Source organism: Fusarium pseudograminearum, chromosome 1, assembly GCF_000303195.2.
Source record: "Fusarium pseudograminearum CS3096 chromosome 1, whole genome shotgun sequence".
Taxonomy (NCBI): Eukaryota; Fungi; Ascomycota; class Sordariomycetes; order Hypocreales; family Nectriaceae; genus Fusarium; species Fusarium pseudograminearum.
This window is the reverse complement of record NC_031951.1, coordinates 8,476,568-8,493,619: the sequence shown is the minus strand read 5'-3', so window position 1 is coordinate 8,493,619 and position 17,052 is coordinate 8,476,568. Positions and strand designations below refer to the sequence as shown.

Sequence of the window (17,052 nt, the reverse complement as noted above, 5' to 3'; positions counted from 1 at the left end):
CAGCCTAGTGCCCACCGTCTGACCTTTCATTATAATATATTTACCAAGTCGGCTTCTCCAATAAAACAGCTCATTACACAACAATCAAATATATGTACTCAGGAGGGCTATTCATTTCGTATACGAAACAGTACTATACAGAAAGCTAATATAAAGAAATAATAGATACATGCCAGTGACACATCAGCTATATACAACAGTCGTGTTTGCCATCCTCTTCAATGCACTCCGAGTTACCAATCCTTCTCCGCCGATTCCTAGACGAACACTCCTCGACTGTGAAGAATCATCCTGTGCTGCCGATAACCTCACACTTGAGGTTTCCGCATTGTGACCAGTTCTCTCTACTCCGATAACGCCAGAAACCTCTTTGAGCGCCGGCCTGGGCTCTCCCCATTCCTTCAACTGACCACCTATCTGAACCATGGCATCTGCATCGAGTGTATGTGTCCATGTAGGGGCTCTGTAAATGAACAGCATCAGAGAGAAAAGTCCAACAACCTGCAGGCCGAGAAGTACGCTGACAACTATTACCGCGCTTAAGCTATGCTTTGGTTTTGTGACAGTCGTACCTGGATGGGAGTATATGGCTCGACCTCGATTTGATGTCCCAGAACTAGTCAGAAGCGCCTCATTCGCAAAGAACATAGCTATTTCTAGCCATTTGGCTAGAAGCTCTTCATCATTAAGACCAAGGAAATATCTATACAGAAACCATTCCATCAACGACGTCCAGCTTTTGAATACTGGTCCTAAGTATCCCTTACGTCGATCGGCTTGCAATCCGGATGGCACTCAGAAAGCGAGCCATCGACGGGAAACAGTTCTAGGAATGGCATTGCAGACTGCTCGCAAATGTTGTTCATGGCTTGTGCGTAGGAACTTTCATTAGCTAGTCTGGCTGTATGGAAGAACGACTCGTTTCCAAACCATGTCAAAGCCACTGTCATCAGAGGTCCTGGCGTTAGCCTATAATGAGACTCCAAGGGGCCGCTTCGACGGATAGGAAAGGCCTCGCGCCAACCTGGTGCCCCTTCTTCTGATAAAGCTAGTAGGTATCTACATGCATTGCAAAATCGAAACATACCTGGCTGGATACCTCTCCTCGTCGGGGGACCATTTGTCCCGGATATCGTTGTAATCGTCCATGATCTTATGTTGCGAAGGTCACTTATCCAGAAGAGGTCCAGCGTTGAATCCGTTGACATTGCTGGGCAGCTCAAACCATCCTCTTCTCGATTCACGTTCACATTTGAGCACGTAGTTGTCTCTGCCGTTCGGTTTCCGGACCGATCCTCCGACTGACTCTTCGTCCTCGACATTCTCGCTATCATCGTAAGTCCAGGCCAGCCACATTCTTTCCGAGTGCTCTTGCTTGTCTCGACTCTTGGTCCATGGGACGGTGTCATAACTTCCCTCGACGCAAATTTCGATCTTTAACCTTTCGCTAACGAAGGATGTTCGAAACGGATTTTTGCCTGAGCAGCTTTTCGGAAGACTCTCTTCGACTGAACACTTGGCGGTAGAATCCATTCTCATGGCATGATGGTGATATACTCTAGTTGAAGTACTATTTGTAATGGATGAGATAAAGTAACGTTGCTTCAGAGTATTCTTCTCATAGTAGTACTAATCAAGAGTGTGTTTGTAGGCTCTGTCCAAGACCCCGGGAGATTGGTTGTCGCTCCATAGATACACTTGAGATTCGCCCTCCACAGTGTCCATGTTTCTGAGCTTCTCATTTATCTTTCGTGCCACCAAGTTCTGAGGACATATATCCAGCATGATGGGCTCAGCATCCCAAGCGATGACTTGCCGATCTTTGTTTTTAGCGGTACGGTCAAAAGAGAAGCCGTCGGGATAGTTGCTGCGGTATATAAACTCTAGTTTAGGATGGTCCACGCTTGTCATAACTTTGATACTCTCGTATTGAACTAATGTTGTACGTACAAGTGGTTGGATAGCAGCTTAATAGTCAAGTCAGCATGTGGCACTACAAAGCGTCTACACAAGAGAAATTCGAACTCACTAATCAACATCAGCACTCCCGCTAGGAACGCATAGGACGAAGAGTATTTGAAGGGGTTTCTGCAAAGAAAGAACACAGGATTAAGCCACTCTCTATCTGCTAATGCAAATAGTTGCAGTAGGCTGAGCTTTTGTCCTGGGCTGCGACGCTGACAGTAAACTACTGCTCCATAGGCTAAGAGACACGAAACAACTGGCAGACTGATTATCGCTGCAACTGTGTTGATTGCTATCAGAGCCGATAGCGTCTTCTCCCATCGCTTGATTTCAACGGGGCTTATAGAGCCAGATTGATCGATGTATGACTGCCTTGTCAAGGGTCTCGTCATCAGAATGCAGGTCAAAACCCAAGGAATGACGAGGATGGCGAGATAGGGAAAGAAGATGAAGAGTGGACGAAGACGCGTTCTAACGACAGGGGATCCCTTGGACAAGCCTGTTGGTTGGTGCGGGCGATGAGGCTCATCGTCAAGATCGTTGTTGGTAACGGTCCGTATAGACTGGATTTTCGAAGTCGGTTGGCCCCATGATGGAATAAGGGTCCAGCTCCAAGGCTACAGACTAGCCAAGGCTGAAAACATGGCGGTAATGCATTGGTTTTATGTAAAAGAGGCTCCTGAGATGCCACGCATGTTTGTCGATGCCGCTCTGCATTGATGCTTGGCTGTGGACCTAATTGCGGCAAAGCAAGGGCTTGGAGCTGCTTGGCAGTGACCATGATTCGACTTTAGAAAGTCCAGGCTCTTCGATTCGGTTGCTTTCATAAACGTTTGGCTTTATAGTGGGTATAATTGTAGTGTCGTTCCAATTGTCCTGTATGGCCTTTTGTTGGTCCTCGTGTTGGATGTCTCCTCCTAATCTCTGCAACGTTTCAAATGATTATGGGTAAATTAACCCATGTCAAGAAACGGAGTAGAACCCCTTGGATGGAATGGTTTGGCCTCTTGGCACTTCGATCGATTCAAGAACAGGAATGTCCGGTAGAACAGGTCGTACTTATAACTCTGATGTTGGTTTTGATTTTGCGTCCACTGGAAGCCCCTTGCAGACAACTGCAGCGTCTTTTTACAACTAATAGCCTTTGTACGGGAACAAATATCGGCTATCGGTGAAGGTCGAAATGCTTTATGCTTCGTTTGTCTTTAGCACGGTAGCAACTAGTGCATGCTCGGGCAAATTGATATCTGTTTGTCCTTCTCATTAGTCTTTGATTTTCTTCTGTGCTACACGGGTATTCTTACCGCCAGTAAGGTAGCGCCCACAAAAGCGAGTACGAAAATATCCCAGTGACCTTGGGGAGCACAACTTCATAATTGACTTTGGTTTTGACTTGCACTTCAAATAAATGTCAATACCGTTACTACCTACTGAGCAGCAGCTCGATGAATTCAAACTTACTAAAGTTTTGATACTGTTGGGAGTGACCAAACATGAATGGCGGAGGGTATAGACACAGATTGAAGTGGGGAAGGGTGAAGAGTTGCTTATATTCACTGCAAATAGAAACCATCTGGTGCCGTGAGTGAATCCTTGAAAGTCTGAACTCTTGTAGCTCCATTACCAGCCCAGCTGCTCTGGTAGTCATGAAAGAAGCACATGATTTAGGTAGGCCGCTGTTACTGCCAAATCTAAGCTATCTGCCTACATAATCCAATCATGAGAAGCCCACAAAATGTCTGATGTTCAAGTGTCGATTGCGAATATTTATCTCTCCATTTAGCCTGACGTACCTTTTTGATTTTGTCAATGAGTTTTCTACAACACAGCACTCGAGATATGGAAATATGACTCGTGCTAATTACCTTTGTACTTTAGTATCTACAGTACCTATGCAAAAATGCTTGGTGCAGTACACATTATTGATAGGTCGCCCTGTGTTGCCAAACGTGTGCGGATTCAGCTTTCCTATCAATTCAATCGATTCACTTTTGCCCCTTCCTTTTCCCCTGAGTTATTGCAATTGCAGATTATCCACTTACTCTCGCGCCCCGGACTCCTGCATCAAGACACACTTACAAACAAAACTATCAATTGATCACTTTTGAGAAACTCCTCATAGTCGCCTCAAGACATTTTGGCTAACATTAGCAGCACAGCTTATAGATCGCACATGTATCGAACCAATCAACATCTAACTGTTCAACCACCCACGTCAGGTCTGTGGGCCAATACCAGTTAGACGAGTTTCACTCTCGGCTACGCCCATTTCGTGTCTAGTCCGACGCTGATCAACGAACGACACGACACCAACCCCCCATAATAACCACAACCTCCGTCCTGCACGCGGCGTTTCAATGCGTTGTCGACCGCCGAGATTACCATGCCATCGCTAGGCACAACCACTTGGAGAATACTAGCATTCTTTTCACTCGTTATACATGTCCATGCCCAATCCTCCCACCCCAATAATACCGCCTTTAGTCCGATTGACTCGACATCGACAGTCTCGTCCTGCGACGCCCGCACTATCAATTATATCACCCACACCCTTCCCCAGTCCTGCCTCACGACCTCTTGGACGAGCTCGACTACAACTTCCACTCCCTTACTCTCCAATTCGACTAGCGATACTTCTTCTGACCCGGCACAAAGCAATGCGCCATCATCCAGCGTACTAAGCGACTCCCAACCCCAACCCCAACCATCTTCCACCGCCACTCCGCCCAAGGACGAATCGCAAGATGCAGCTGGAGATGGAGCTGAGAAACCATTCATGTCCTTTGAGGACTGGAAAGAATTGATGCTACGCAAGACAGGGCAGGACCCTCAAGACCTCCATGCCAGAAACACCAAGCCACGCGACAGGACACCGCCAGACATGGGCCACGCCGGCCTCGGCGAGGAAGACGAGATATCATTGAACTTCGACAGTTATCTGGATAACACCGGAAAGCAAAACGAGCCTCCTTCCGATGTCGACCAAGTCAAAGGCGATGGGTCAGCCAAGGCAATCTCGATTCATAGGAGTAAAGATGCCGGCAAGACGTGCAAGGAACGATTCTCTTATTCGTCTTTTGATGCCGGTGCCACCATTCTCAAGACAAGTCCTGGCGCAAAGAACGCCAAGGCCATTCTCGTTGAGAACAAGGACTCTTACATGCTTCTCGAGTGCTCTGCCAAGAGCAAGTTCGTCATCGTAGAATTGAGCGATGATGTCCTCATCGACACTGTTGTTCTCGCAAACTTCGAATTCTTCTCCAGCATGTTCCGCCACTTTACTGTCAGCGTTAGTGACCGGTACCCAGTCAAGATGGACAAGTGGAAGGAGATCGGATTGTTCGAGGCACGAAACTCGCGCGACATCCAACCCTTTCTGGTTCCGAATCCCCAGATCTTTTCAAAGTACGTCCGGATCGAGTTTCTTACCCATTGGGGAAAGGAATTCTATTGTCCGGTATCCTTACTTCGTATCCATGGCTCACGTATGCTCGATTCATGGAAAGAAGCTGACCAAGCTCGTGATGATGATTCAAACCCTGAAGAAGAGGCCGAGGAGACTCAGCAGTCTCTCCCTCCAGGGGAAGAAGCGCCAAAGATACAAGGAGCCGAGAAAACCCCTGAGCCTGTCAAAACCACCGCTATGGAGAAGATGCCTTATTGTGAAGTTAATGCCACTTCGCATGTCTTCATGGTACCACTACTCTGCCCTGACTCGCTCAACCATACAACTTCCACGACATCGAACCAGAACAGCTCCGTGGAAGTAACAAGTGCTGCCCCCACTCCCAATTCCTCCGAAGACAGAGAACAGAAAGGCCATTCAACGCAGCACAACCCCAGAGCAGAGCGCCCAGCGAGTGATGAGCCTACGTCCTCCGCATTCTCCAAGACCGCTTCCCCAAGCGCCACACCGGCCATCTCACCCACCAGTCCCTCCTCCGTCTCATCGTCCAACGTCGAATCAGTTTCAGATTTCACTTCCCAGACCCAGAGCTCCAAGACAACTTCAACACCTTCCTCTTCAACAACTCCATCCATTGCAAAACCGTCGCCTGCCAATACTGTTAACGCCAAAAAGGGCACGACGGGCACAGCTTCCGGTTCACCAGCCTCGCCAACAGTGCAAGAAGGCTTCTTCAAGGCCATATCAAAACGTCTCATCGCAGTTGAGACTAACCTCACTCTCTCCCTGAAGTACGTCGAAGACCAGGCTCGCCACATGTCCGAGACATTGCAACGAACAGAGCAAAAGCAGATTTCAAAAGCAAACTTGTTTTTCGAGGAGCTCAATCGAACAGTCGTTGCCGAACTACGATCCGCTCGTGAGCAGTATGACCAGATCTGGCAGTCAACTGTGATCGCTCTCGAAAGCCAGCGCGAGCAATCCAACCGAGAAATAGTAGCTCTCAGCAGTCGTCTCAACCTTCTTGCCGATGAGGTCGTGTTCCAGAAGCGTATGGCCATCGTGCAAGCAGTGCTTCTACTGTCATGCCTCCTTCTCGTCATCTTCTCCAGGGGTGGATCGCTGCCTTACCTCGCGCCTCTCGTGGATCAAGCAAATCTCGCTCAATACGACACTGGATCACCCGCAGCTCGTCTTCGGGCATTGTACAGTGACGTCTACGGCGCGGACGGACAGAATGCAGCTTTACTCGCTGCCCGTCAGAGAGTGTTTGTTCCTGTGACAGAGGCAGCAGATCATAGTGATTCAACAGAGCTTCGACAACGTTCGTCCTTGGTTGATGAGATGCGTAATGAGCAGGCCGAGCGTGAGCAACTCTCGCCACCTCAAACACCAAGATCTGGCGACAGCTTTTCGTCCTCGTCAGATCGCTCACCACCACTTCGAGAGACCCAATCAAGTCTTCTGCGCCATGCTCCAGCAATTCACTCAGGCAATTCGCGTAAACCCTTACCGGCTTTACCTGAGAACCCTGCATCGCCGTAACCATTTATTTATATAATACTTAGTTAGAATGGTAGAAAATTACAATTACTAGAAATATCGATTGAACTAGCATCAATACTGGCACTGAAATTATTCTAAATTCCATTCGTCTATGCATATATTTCAAATACATCATATCACGAGGGGACAGGACAGTTTCTATAGTGAATCTAATGATTGCAAGTATCTATCTGAGTTATATCTGGTGTATAACTGGGACTATTGATGGTCCAACTCCAGATACTGCAAATTCAAGACCTTGACGTTCGCAAAAGGTCGTCCGAAAATTGACACGCGCATATAGCGCCAAGGTGTCACAACATGACCAACCACCAAATCTCAAACCTCAAACCTCAAGATAGCTTTTTGGAAAATATCAAGATGAATGTGACATGTCCAACGCTTAGTTGTGGGAGTAGCGGCTGAGCACGAGAGATTGCTCGTAGTTTGCTTCCTCGATGGCAGCCAGGCGGGTACCGCGATCAAACTGGCTGTGGCGGTGACGCTGGGTCTCGCGGAAATGCTGTCCAACAGTAGGAGTGAAGAGGCCTGAAGTTAAACAGTTAGTCTTTAAGTCTCATATGCAAATAGACAAATAGAACAAAAGCACATACCAACATGCTCAGCGTTCTCCACCGACCGCTTCATCTTGGACTGATTGTCTGGCCCGGGGAATGGCTCTTCGTATCCCGCCAGAGTGGGGTCATCCGAGTGGATAGTCCAAAACAGCTATGAAGGTCAGTTAGTAATAGACAGTATGTGATCTGATTATGTACTAACCTTAGGACGGTAGTGGGGAGCTTCAAGCATCACAGAAGAGTTGCGGAACTTCTGGACGAGGCAGTCCTTTCCCTGGATGGCTGTCGAATGTCAGTTGGGGTAAGAGAATGCAGGATGAATCGTCACTTACTGGCATAGGAGACTTCAGCGACCTTGTCGGAACGGAAACAGTTCCTACCTGTGTCAGTCATAGAACAGCAAGATAATAGCAGCCTGCTTACCATCGCTTGTTGGCGCGTGCCTGGACGAACTATTTAATGGTCAGCATCCAATGATAGAGTCAGAAGAGTAAGAACTTACATCGACAATGTACTCGGCTTTGACGAAGTTAATGAAGGCGTAACCAACACTGTGAAGTGGTTAGCTATAATCATACAGATGACTCATGAATATACTTACTTGCAGTCGTTCGCAAAGTCAATGCGGAGATACATGAAGTCGTACTTTCCAAAGGACGAAGCGTCAACAATCTTCTTGAGAAGAGGTTGGTCGACCTTGTTAGGAATGTTACGAAGCATGATCTATAATACCTATGTTAGACACAACAATTGATTAGTTGAAGATGGTGGTTGACTTACAGTAGTGCGAACGTCCCGGCCGGCCATTAGCTCGTACAGGTCAACGACGTTATTTCCCCGCTGAGGGGGGGCACGCTGGAGGTAACGAGGACCTCCTCGACGACCGTAGCTGCTCATCATGGAATGACCTACATTGTAGGAAGGAGCTCGATGATTCATCATGGATGAGGGGGCAGGGGGGATGAAAGAGCGAGGCAGCGGGCCAGATGAGAGCTGATAGGCAACAGGTGCCCATGGGTTGCCCTCAGGGGCACGGGGAGCCAGGAGGCTCGCATTGCTCGCTGCATAGCCGCGATGGCCATTGGGAGCGAACGGGGGACCGCGAATACCTCCATTGAAATCACTCATGTTCTGGCACATGTCTTCCGGGTGGAGAAGAGTGATAAACAGGCCCTGTTTGTATTAGATGCCATGAGGTGACAAGATTAGAAAGGAAAAGAAACTCACCTCGGTGTCCATCTGGCGGACATGCTGGAATGCGTTAGTGGCTCTGGCAGCCTTGCAGTACTGCACGACGCCACGGAATCCTCCACTGTGGAGGCTGAGGGTGCGAACCAGGGCAAAGAGGGAGCCAAAGGTAGTGAGAACACGCTGTGCGATCTCATCGACGTGAGAAGGGTCAGCAGCGACGTAGTTCTTGATCTCGATTGCGACGTCGAGCTGTCTAAGCTCAGCGAGTCGAACGGTACCGATGTCGAGCTTTCACAGTCAGTAACATGATACTTGTGATACTTACTGATGGGAGATGATGACTTACTCGTTCCCTCTTTACCTTTACATAGGCTGGGAGCCAGGTCTTGTCAGACTTGCGAACAGCGTTGTTGACGTTAAGAGAATCGCGAAGATCTTCAAAACAGACATACACGTGAGACCCGTCGGTCTCGACGTGACGCGCTCCGAAGAATGTCAATCCTCCACGCTGCAGTGACTACTAGTGTGTTAGAATAGAATCAAGCTGAAGTTTAGACAGCAGTACTTACCTCCATGAAGGCCTGAACCTCCTCTGGGGCCGGGGTAGGGGTGTCACACATTTCCAAGCGGTGGGAAATGTCCATCTCGTGGGACAGAGCAGACGCGACAACAAGGCCACCCTCAGGAAGCAAGACAGCCGCAGCCTTGCCCTTGTAGTGTGACACGGGCTTGAAAACTGAGGCAGTAGGTGAGAGTGTTCCGGTGTTTGCCACGTCCACAAACGGGTCTTGGTTGGCAGCGACGCTGCTTTCGAAGGCGTCGTACGCGGCCACAGGACCAGTGCTGTAAGCACCTCCACGATGGTAACTTACCGAACCTTCGCCCGGCGAAAACATAGTCAGTCGCGTGTCAGGAGTGCCCTGGACAGAGTCCATGGGCCCCTCTGGAGGGGATGACATGGTCTTTTGACCTCCAGGTCGCGAAGCCATGGTGAGTGATGATAAGAAGACGGGTGCTCAAAATGGATTCAAAGATGGGGAAATGTAAAGAGATGTCTCAAGATAAGAACCCAAGTAAAAGGATCCAAAGTGGATGCTCTACAGTATTCTGTTCTGTGATGTTGGGTGAAGAGAAAAGGAAAGGAAGAGCAGAGGGGAGGGAAGGTGGGAAATAGTTGGGAGGGAATCCAGCATGTGGGGCTGCGGGAAGATCAAGCCCTACATGCGAGGGGACTTGCTTGGGAAGGAGCGAACTGACTGCCTGCCTGCAAGAACAGAGGGGCACTTGGACTCAGGAGTACCAGGTACTGGGACGTGGTAGGGGAAGATTAACGGCTAACAGGGACATGGGGGAGAGACATCAAGTATATCCAGGACCAGTCCAAGGTTTATATCCCCTATTATAATCGTCTGAGCCTCTACTAGATTTGATATAACTGCGTCGTCCTCAGCGACTTACAGGTCTCGATCTCTTGCTGCCCCGTCAACCACTCTGCAACCCTCCTGGACTTTCAGACGAGCTCGTGCATATATAATTTTGACTTGGTTTATTCGAATTTGTATTTGTGCGTTTGGTGTTCTGTAATTTCGTTTGTGATGCAGCGAGCTCGTGATCATGGCTTGTTCTGCCTAGTTGTCACATCCACCACCGATATGTTGTTTGATTCTACCCCCACCCCCAGTCTCTTTGGAGGCCGTACAGACAGCCCAATGCCTCCTTCGTGATCCCATCTTTCTATTGATGTTAGTATATTTGTAGAGTTGAAGTATGTCGTGATCTAGTGTAGCGTATGCTTACGGACATGCACCCATGTCACTCAACGATATTTCACCCAAAGTGCATGCACATTGTTTATATTATATACCATAACACTTTTACGGATCCCAACTATATGAAATGTGTATTGTAATCTTCCAATGGCTCGTGTTGAAGATGTGGTGACTTTGTGTCCGACGGGTGGGCGAGGGGATTCACAAGGCTCAACCCCTGGAATTAGTTACCGTCACTGCCACCCCACCACGTATAGCCATCCCATACGCCATCCTCAGTTAAAATGTCTGTTATTATCGAAATTGAATACATAAAACATTCATTTGGTGTTTTTGAAAGTAAATATGTCTTTTCCCCTTAGTCAGAATGTTTGTCCCAGTCTTGGTCTCGTCTATGTACTGCAGTCAGTATTCTTTGATACCTCTCGCAGCGATTGTCCCACTAGATCTACTAGTCGCAAACAGACACAAGCATGCTTGCCATGTTAGAATATGACCCTTTGGTGTTTCGGCCACAACGTTCACTGCCAGCGATTTTCGCCCCCCCACTGTCCATGCTGCCAACATCCCGTTACAAGGAACGACGAGCAGACCTCATCTTGAGCATACCTATTTACAAGGTACCGTAAGTTATTCGGTTTAAATAAGTGTCTACATCGTTATTCCCTTGCTTACACCACTCTCAGTATCATACAGCCAGTCTTGATACTCCCTCCAGATATACAGACCGACAGCGAAACGAAGCGTAGGTAGTTGGCTACCACAACAGCGACACGATAACATCAACACAGTACAACATGATGACATTATCTCTCCCAGTCTTGGGGTCACATTGGGCTGAGTTATACTCAAGGCGGTGCGACAGGCCCTTATGTGGACAAACTGGTGGCAGTGATCGATCATAGCAGGTTAGAGTTGCAATGAAGTCCCACGAATCCAAGAGCAAGCAGTATTGATTCGTTCTTATAATAGCATATCTTGAAACCAACAAATAGTTGTTTATTTGCCCCTGAGCGTTCTACCTCGCGAGTGGTGCAATCCTATCCAGCCCAGCTCAGCCCGAAGGTTCGTACTTGATTCTAGCAAGAGACACATCACCTTCCTAAGCTAATACCATCTCTTCCAGAGTATACTAAAGTACATAGTTTGCAGTTCTCTAGTCTTAAATGATCAGAACTCTATTCTCCGCCCCTTGCCTCCAAGAGCCAGTCCACAACACCCACTTGCAAGAAGACAAAAAGAAGGCCGCCGCAAGGCCTCAGAGCACCAATCTTGCGATATTTCTATCCAAACCACAATCAGAATGATCTCTGAGCTCGATAATTTATGTCTCTAAAGTATCTGGCTTCCTCCGCACATTGGGTTAGGAAAGTGTGTCAGGGTGGACGGCGAACAATGGAGGATGACTTCAAAAGCTGGGACTTGGAGTCAAACCACTTACACAGCTACCTCACATTGCATCTTCAGATATACACAATTTCTCTTGATAGGCAGAGGTTAATGTCCGAAAGCTCTAAGAGCCATTCTTCGCCGATCCGACACGCAGATTGCCAGGTTTCAGGAGTCGCCCAATGAACCCCAGAATCAGGGCGGATTATACAAAGCCGAAACCCTTCTCTTCTAGTTCTATATACTGTTTTACTCTCAATACACAAGTCTGACTGTGTACAGATAGCTGGAGTTTTCCTGGTCCTCCAAAGCCACCTAGGAGACTTGAGCCTGCCTTCCTCCAACCTTACACCGCCTCTGAGTCTAGCCCCTTCAAATTGGCGGTATTACTGTTATCCTTCGTTTCAGTATGTATTGAATGCTTTATATATGGATATTGAACTAGAGGAACTTTCCACTAACGTGTTGTGATAACTACAGGACGTCGCTTGTACTCAGGGGTCGGATGGCAGGTTGCGCACATCTCGTGGGCGACTCCTGCACTATGCCGCCGATACCTTCCAACCCTTATCACAGTATCCAACAACTACACGACCCCTATGTTTGCTATATAGAGCGCTAAAGTATTGCTTTATGGTTCTTGTGAGGCAAAGGGCGGCTCCAACAACCAAGATCTGAGACTCGCCAAGAAACCTCCTCTGCGCCTGTATACAAGCGCCTTTGGAGACGCCAAGACTATTAAACACCTATAGTATGTCGACTGGATTATACAGTTGAGTCTGCACGGAAACGCAGTATTTGGTGAATCGGATCAAGGAGCAAAGCGTTAGTCAAGTATTATTCTACCACTACCTCTTCCATGTCACTGCCATATTGAATATAGCTCTATGCTACTATCCAAATACACTTTTCCATCTTCCTATCCCTTTCCTTTCCTAGGCCAGTTCACGGACGTGACAGTTTAGAGATCACACCCACCCCCTTTTCCGACCATGGACACCACAAAGAACAAACTACTGAAAGTCTTGTCCATTGTTAACTTCTTATTCGTCTATGGTTAAAACTTCGGTTCATTGGATGTATCGCAAGCTGTGTAGTTTGCTGATGGGTATCGTGTCGTAGAGTTCCTTGGTTACAACAGGTATTAGCTATCATGGCTCCAGAAGATACGACAAAAGGACTTACCATACAAGCACTCTTTGCTGCGAATCCATTCTTCGTGTCTGTTAACCTCCTAGCAGTCTACTTCAGTCCTTAGCCCTTTCGGACGTTTTTCGTGAATGTTTAGAGTAACGCCGTATAAGACGTGTAATTCAGGGGAGAGAATACAAAAGGGACCAAAGACTCAAAATAACTTTCGGCGATCATCCCGGGCCAAACTCTCATGATGATAGGTACCCAAGCATATCTTCAGTCTCGTAGCTTGTATTTGAACAATCCATGTTGATCTCGGGAGGGTAGCGGCGTCGCCGTTGACGTTGGCGGATAGGCCAGGGTCGTTCGAGGCACGTCGGATTTCTTCTGGCTGGAACAAGTTCCGAGACTCGATAGCGTAACTAAACATATCTTGTACTATCCAAAGTAAAAGTACTACATTGCTGCCGTTCCTACTGAGAATAGCAGACGTCAGTTCAAAGATCTATGCGAAGATGTCTTGTAAGCCGCCTTAACTTACCATCCTTCCGCATACGAAGCGGGAGCCCTTTGTAACTTCACAAGAGCCATTGTACAGTTGAGATATCTTTAACTTGAAGTATCGTGTGTTTGGCCACTTTGCGTAAGTGTATCTGCTTGGCGACGATCGATTCCTCAAAGGCCGCCAATCGCTATAGCCCTTCGGTTCCAGCATCGCTCTTTGAAATTCAAGTTAGCAATCATTCTTTAGCCTTCCTTCCCTTATATCACGTCAAACTGATTCCCAATCACTACACGCTGCGGTTTGGGCAGTTGTTTTGATCATAAGACATGGGGTTGGTTGCGAGGTAGGCCGCCACATAGCCCCTGAGCCCATTCTCTCAACAGAGAATCGCTTAGACAATAGTAACTTTGCATATTATCTTTGTCGGCCTGAATCGTAGTTGACTCTATTTGTAGTTGAATAGAGCTAGCGATGTCAAAACAACATGGAAAGGGGTTGCACTTGGGAACTTTCGAGAGATCGAGTTCCTGGCAAGTAGGGAGTTAGCTCCTAAATCACTCTGTAACGATCGAGAGACATTCCTGAAGGGTTCCTGGTTTATTCAGATCTCTTTTAAACCGCCTAAGTCGATCTGGGGGTGTAGATGAGCAACACCGGGTGTTCTTCTTCTTTGGCCGCCGTCGGCTCTAGCACATTAATTTGGCGACTGGCTGCTTTCGGGATACTATTTTCGTGTATTATATTACTTTAGCTAAGACTTTTTTTTTGTTTCACTCCAAAAGCTCGTGGTTGGATTTGAGGTTCGTGGTTGGTGTTTCGTGGCTCTGTAGTTCGGATCTTTGTTGCAGATCATGCTTACAACACAGACCAAAGAGTTCTTCCCTAGTCCCCTTGTTTCAAATACTTAGGTCTATAGGTACTTGAACGGATAATCAATTGTCAAGGGTGATTCGAGGCTTGTCTTGGTCTTGGAGGAGACAGTTCTGGAGAAGTAATGGTCAGCAATTGTCCTGCAGATCAGACAGATCAAGTCTAACTGAGAGTGGTTCTTTTGGTCAGATGAAGCAATTTGAATTTCATTCCAAGAGAGCTCAGAAGATTTCAAGCTGGCTATTGTCGTGACAAATAACCATGTTTGGTAGGTGATCAAGGAGAGACGGGTTTACGCATGAAATCGATTCGCGCCTAACAGGGGCAAATACACCGATTACAAAGACCCGAAATCCGACCAAGTTCTAATTGTCCTTGTGGGGTATCACAAAGCGTTAGTAGACCGCTTTACAGTAAGAAGGCTGGGCTAATCTACCTACTGCAGGTACCCGTCAACCCCATTTCCATCAAAATCTGATTTTTCTCATTTATTTCCCACAAGGACAACACAGCATTCCATTACCTGTTCTTACCAATCTCATTATTGCTTCTTACTCCTTCGCACTACCTAGGTAGAAGCCTGATATTTCTATTCACTGTCCAAAGGGGTAGTTTCAAGAGTGTCACCCCTGATAGAAAGTTCTAGGTATTTTTCTTTGCGACAGTCACCACTTGTAACTGACAGCTAAGCCCAGGAACCTACCCAACTTGATTCTTCCTCACCAGATCTCCGGTCCTATCGGGAAGTCGATTACAAGCAAAAACCCAACACCCTATACCGAGGCTCTCGCTAGGACAGAGCAACCCTTATACGTCTTGCTAGATACGCTATTGCAAGGTCCTTTGTCGAGCCAGTCTTGTTTTTCTATTCTCAGCCGGGCTTTTCTACAGTCTTCGGGTTGAATCTGTCCGTCTCCAATGCAGAGTAGCATGTATGGGTGTCCTACTCGAACCAAACTTTGATCTCGACGATCTATCTTGGTCCAAATCTATTATTTCGCCAGTTGAGACCGGCTAATAATAGTATCGCAGACAATATTCTCAACGCTGAACTTACTGATCAAATCCTGCATAAAGATCTGGTCGTAACTTAGATCTACTGTGTCTTGCGAGAGCCTCTTCGATCTAGGCGGACACAGAGTATCCTTCCAGTCAGCAACGCCCAATCTCAGGTACCGGAGACATCTCTCGTGCGCAAAGAAGTTACAAACTAAAGTCTCACTGTTGATGGAACCTGTTTTCCTCTTTCCCAATACTTTGCCGCCCGTGCCGCAGCTTCTTCCGCCTGTCTCTGTTGAAACTCGACTTCATTGAGAGAGAGTTAGAGGCTCTTGGGTCAGTCTCAACAGTCTGAGGGCGAGTGCATTGGTTAATTCAAGTTCATAAGCCATTGTTCGGGCCTACCTGTGGCATCAGCATGTATCTTAGGTACGAACGGGTTCAGTCCCTGATCTTAAACCAAGGTATGCTGATTGATGTCTACTTTCTTTCAAGCATGATATTCCAGATACCGGTTACATTATGCCTCATTGACTAATACGGTTGCCAGTTCCCTTCGATCATGGCCTGTCCCGTCTCTCCGTCCTCGATATACCCTCATCCCCTATTCGGCAAGCCCCCACTCTCAATGAACACCGCCTTTACTCTAGAAGCGAGTTCAACTCAAGTTCTATGATGAGGATTCTTACAAGGTTTCTTCAATTGAACCCGTCATAGCACGAAGCCCCCGCAGTAACAAGAGTGATGCGCAACTCGTGTACTTGTCGAAGGTATGTGACCTTGAAACTCCTAGTTGAAAGATTGCCATGGCTGACTATCTCTGCATCCGCCGCACCAAGATCAAGAGGCTTGGGGCCCCTATCTTGAACTCTGATCTTACTGTAAAATAACGATAGGTCAGACAGGATCCTCCGAGTTGCCGTCCCAGAGGTGGTCGGTTAGCAAGATACCTTCTCCGGAAAAGGACCTTAGTCGTTCCAACACCCTAAACGAACATACATATGGAAGGATACAGTGGGTCCTCTATGACTATGTATCTGTCCTCTTCAAGGGGTGGCAGATACCATCCACAACCAGGTCAGAACGGATAATATGTACCTACAACGTCGGCTAGTTATAGTGCGAATCCTCCGGTACATTATACTCGTACTCAGTGTCACAGGAAGACAAAGCGGCACTATTATGCGCAAACCCATTCGGTCGTTCTATTGAATTCTATCATGTCCACGGCAGCAGTCTCAGGGTGAAAACGTCTACTCTCCCATCGCGCGCGGCAGACATGAGGCTGTCAAGGCTTTAGCAAGGTCAGCCAGCCTCAGTTACACAATTCCTCTTCATGAAACAACTCTCCTAATATCTTCAGGTCCAACTTGAATCCTCGCGTCGATCGACGGCCATTGCGTTGCTGTCGGTCGAGAACATGATCTTGACTCTATTGCCGAGTAGGACTTGACGATCTCGAACTCCCGCTTCCCTGCAGGCCCTACTATTCTATAAATCCCATCGATCGCGTACAAGAAGCAGGTGAAGTCATTGTCAAGAAGATGACTGGGCCAGAACCTCAACACAGGATTTTGTTAAAATCCACGGATGGGCCTTGACTCTTCGAGTTACGTCGTGTTGCAGGATCCAGTTCAGTTACGGGCTCCTTTGTCGCCAATCGATCGGCACTATGTCCGCTACACTCTCACGGTCTCAGTG

General features: G+C 47.6%; 5 protein-coding genes across 5 annotated transcripts; 2 read left to right on the top strand and 3 right to left on the bottom strand.

Annotated features, from left to right (window-relative positions):
• Positions 1-1,167: 1,167 nt before the first annotated feature.
• Positions 1,168-1,539, bottom strand: FPSE_11914 (uncharacterized protein; the record flags this gene model as incomplete). Its single annotated transcript, XM_009265031.1, has 1 exon — positions 1,168-1,539. One exon carries the CDS (start codon positions 1,537-1,539, stop codon positions 1,168-1,170), a length of 372 nt encoding a protein of 123 aa, XP_009263306.1.
• Positions 1,540-4,348: 2,809 nt separating this feature from the next.
• FPSE_11915 (uncharacterized protein) lies at positions 4,349-6,916 on the top strand (the record flags this gene model as incomplete). Its single annotated transcript, XM_009265032.1, has 1 exon — positions 4,349-6,916. The coding sequence occupies one exon, from the start codon at positions 4,349-4,351 to the stop codon at positions 6,914-6,916; it is 2,568 nt and encodes an 855-aa protein (XP_009263307.1).
• A 403-nt stretch (positions 6,917-7,319) lies between these two features.
• Positions 7,320-9,674, bottom strand: FPSE_11916 (uncharacterized protein; the record flags this gene model as incomplete). The annotated part of the gene is made up of 11 exons (XM_009265033.1): positions 7,320-7,465; positions 7,531-7,645; positions 7,697-7,776; positions 7,827-7,870; positions 7,918-7,946; positions 7,997-8,045; positions 8,096-8,217; positions 8,275-8,667; positions 8,722-8,973; positions 9,032-9,202; positions 9,255-9,674. 11 exons carry the CDS (start codon positions 9,672-9,674, stop codon positions 7,320-7,322), a joined length of 1,821 nt encoding a protein of 606 aa, XP_009263308.1.
• Positions 9,675-10,927: 1,253 nt separating this feature from the next.
• Positions 10,928-12,465, top strand: FPSE_11917 (uncharacterized protein; the record flags this gene model as incomplete). Its single annotated transcript, XM_009265034.1, has 7 exons — positions 10,928-11,079; positions 11,181-11,199; positions 11,274-11,362; positions 11,450-11,519; positions 11,793-11,825; positions 12,126-12,250; positions 12,324-12,465. The coding sequence occupies 7 exons, from the start codon at positions 10,928-10,930 to the stop codon at positions 12,463-12,465; spliced, it is 630 nt and encodes a 209-aa protein (XP_009263309.1).
• Positions 12,466-12,913: 448 nt separating this feature from the next.
• FPSE_11918 (uncharacterized protein) lies at positions 12,914-13,568 on the bottom strand (the record flags this gene model as incomplete). Its single annotated transcript, XM_009265035.1, has 4 exons — positions 12,914-12,970; positions 13,029-13,066; positions 13,242-13,399; positions 13,519-13,568. 4 exons carry the CDS (start codon positions 13,566-13,568, stop codon positions 12,914-12,916), a joined length of 303 nt encoding a protein of 100 aa, XP_009263310.1.
• Between the last annotated feature and the right edge of the window lie 3,484 nt (positions 13,569-17,052).